General features: G+C 44.6%; 1 protein-coding gene across 1 annotated transcript; it reads right to left on the reverse strand.

Annotated features, from left to right (window-relative positions):
* Nucleotides 1-291: 291 nt before the first annotated feature.
* On the reverse strand, nucleotides 292-3,077 carry adra2c (adrenoceptor alpha 2C). Its single transcript, XM_079812490.1, has one exon. It carries the CDS (start codon nucleotides 2,747-2,749, stop codon nucleotides 1,451-1,453), a length of 1,299 nt encoding a protein of 432 aa, XP_079668616.1. The 5' UTR covers nucleotides 2,750-3,077; the 3' UTR covers nucleotides 292-1,450.
* Nucleotides 3,078-3,369: the final 292 nt, after the last annotated feature.

The raw sequence follows: 3,369 nt of genomic DNA on the forward strand, positions 1-3,369 counted from the left end.
TGACAATGATTGAATCAAACTATGAGAATATGTCTTGCACATTGACTTCAGGAAATGAAATGTTGGGTTTAACGTTTTTTCCTCTACCACTAACACAGTTGCATAGTATATTTTTCTCCAATGAGTAACAGTGTTGTACCATAATGTTGACCTAACAATATGTGCAGCACTGCATAGGCATCAATGTCACGTGAAGCAGAAATATGAACATCATTTCAACTGTTGCAAACAGTCTAGGACAATTAAATTCAATTAGTTGAGATTCTGCTTTTATTTTATTTTTTTCTGTTCTGAGCTGAATGGAGTATTGTACCTGCAAAATGACAAAACGTCAAACAATGTTTTTAATCACAGCCATTTCAAATGATGATAAGCCCACTTTAGAGACATGAAGAGTGAAATATAAAGCTTATACTCTGTTCACAGTAAAAAGAGAATTACAATCCATTTATTTGTTCAGTTGTGTTTGATCATCAGCTGTGCTTGTAGTGACCTGTCAGTCATTTTATAGATATCACAAGAGAAGCCCAACATCCATAAAGACAGATGTTTCATAATATACAAAAAAACCTGTTTTGCTCTTATAAATGTACAACAGCCTCATATATCATACTTTCATTTTATATGAACAAATGGGAGACACTGTACAAGCATAGCCACAAAGCTTAAATAGTTTATAATCTGATAAATAAATCATGTAGATAAATAAATGTTCTCATCATTGAAAAGTCTAGCCCAGTAAATACCTCTTCCGTATACTTTTTATGGCATGTTAGAGAGCAGCAGTACAATGATTCGTTTCACTGAAGGACAGTTAAGAACAGTTTGTGATAGAGCTCGATTCAGTCAGGATTTTGCACCCTCAGGACGAACCTTGCAATTCTCAACCACATCAGGGCAACACTCTCCTTCCATCTGTCATCCGGTGACAACCTTCCCGTACTCCCTAACCAACTGTGTCCATTTTGTCTCTCTTAGCTGGAAAGAAACGGCACACTTTCTGGAAATGTACTTCTCTTGTCTTTTTTTGTGTCACCATATAAAAGGAGACAGCCTTTCATGTCACATAGCTCTCTAATCACAATGACAGAAGCCATATGTGCATACTCATCATAAAAAATATCTCTTGATAACTTCAAAGTGCCTGCAGCCATAATAAAGATAAGCCTGTTTCCTCTAATGCAGCACAGTGCTGCCCAATTCAGGTGGGGGTTTTTTCCCAAGCATCTTTAGCTTTTTAATACCACCTATGTGACCAGCGTCTGTCGTCCTCGCAGACGCAAGAAGAGCATTACACAACCAAGTAGGGAAAAATATCAATGGCATTGTTGTGTACAGATTGTCAATGCAAAGAGAGAGAGGGGCAGTGGTATATTTGAAAACGTTTTTCTTGTCGACCATCTGTAAATGGCACTGGATGCTGCAAATGTTGGCTAGCTGCCAATGTTGTCTAAAAAGACCTTTTCCAGGACTTGCACAGGATCTTCTGGAAAGCTCGCCGAAAGTCCTGATTGAAGATTGTGTAGATGACGGGGTTGAGGGAGCTGTTGCAGTAACCGATCCAGAAGAAAAACTTGAAAAGGGTGTCAGGGATGGCGCAGGGCTCCCGGCAGATCCCATACAGGCTGTAGCTGAAGAAGAACGGAAACCAGCAGACCACGAACACGCCCATGACCACGGCCAGCACAAAGGTGAACCGCTTCTCTCGTGCCTGGGAAATCTTTTTTCTCGAAATGGTGTTCCTCCTTTTTCTGCGGGTGGAAAACAGGTCCAGGGACTTGCTGCTGGCTCGCGACTTTCGGCTGGAATGCTTGGAGCTGGAGCTGTTCTTGCGGCTGGGTCGGCGGTCTTTTCGTGAGGGCCCCGTCTCGTTTTGCGTCCGTTTGGCCTTCTCATCAGATGAGCTGCTGTCCTCCAGATCGGCATCTGGGTCGTCCTCGCCTGTTTTGCATTCCCCTGCTGGCGGCGAGGCACAGTGCCCGTTTTCCCGCCTAGAATCCTCACGGTTCAAGCCGTTCTCCAGCCGTGGCGTTCCTGGTTCGCCATCCGGATCGCGCCGCTTTTCAGACATATTTCGGGTTCTTGTCTTAGCCACCTGGTAGATTCGGATGTAAACAAGGATCATGATGACACACGGGGCAAAGAATGACCCGATGCTGGAGTACAAGATGTACCACGTGTGGTCGTTTAGCTGGCATTGCGGTTCGCTCGTGTCAACATCTTTATTCCGGTCCATGGAGATGAGCGGTGGGAAGGAGATTACAGCTGCGATCAACCATACCACCACAATCATGCCCTTTACCCTGCGAGGAGTCCGCTTTAAGTTGTACTCGACCGCCTGTGTTACAGACCAGTACCTGTCCAGACTTATGGCACACAGGTGAACAATAGAAGATGTGCAGAAAAGAACATCTAGTGCTAGATAGATATCACACCAAACTTTCCCAAAAAACCAGTAGCCCATTAATTCATTGGCCAGGGAGAAAGGGATTATCAGTGTGGCCACCAGAATATCTGCACTGGCCAGAGACACAAGAAAAAGGTTTTGTGGTGGTTTGAGCGCTCTGCTCGTTAAAACGGCGATAACGACCAGCACGTTCCCCACTATTGTAAACAAGATGAGGAAGCTCACCAGCCCCGCAAGCCCTATAATGGTGGCCGGAGAATATCGACTTGTAGAATTCCCAGAGGATGTAAAACCAATGTCAATGAAAGTGTCCACTTCGCTAGTAAAGCTTAAGTTATGCATATTGAATCAGAAAAAGCTCTGCTGTCCAATCAATCGTCCACGCGCGTCTTCGCGGATATATATTCTCTTTGTAATTTCACTATAAGTTAGTTACAGGGTCCTCTCCGTTTTTTCTTACCTTCTTATTTTAATCCCGTTCGCGTCTTTTTCTTTTCCGCGCAATTCCTCTTACGGCTCATTTGGTTGGGGCTTTGAAAAAGAGACCCATCCCGTGGCGAGTTTGAAGTAATCATCACTGTCTCTTACATCCGTGCGACCTGTTCGTCCTCTCACGGGCGTCTCTCTCAGCATCCTCCTCGCGCTCTCTCCACCCGAGCGAAACACCGCGCGCTCTGCCCGCCCGGGACTCGACTATCCACGTGCTGACAACATTAAACTGATGGAACGCCGCCCCGCCCCTGGAGAGAGTCAGACGGAGAGAAGAACCGACTGCTGAAGTACCCTACCACCGTTTCCTTTTGTATGTTATATGGACATTTTATATCAGACCATAGCGCGTTTTTATGCATTTCTGCTTCATCGTTTTATCTTTACGTGTCTCTCGTCCTCTGTAGCTAGACTATAACATGGGCAGACAAACAAAGGATAGCCTACTGTAAGTGGGGGAAAAAATATTAAAA

Source organism: Gobio gobio, assembly GCF_949357685.1.
Source record: "Gobio gobio genome assembly, chromosome: 3".
NCBI classification, from domain to species: Eukaryota; Metazoa; Chordata; class Actinopteri; order Cypriniformes; family Gobionidae; genus Gobio; species Gobio gobio.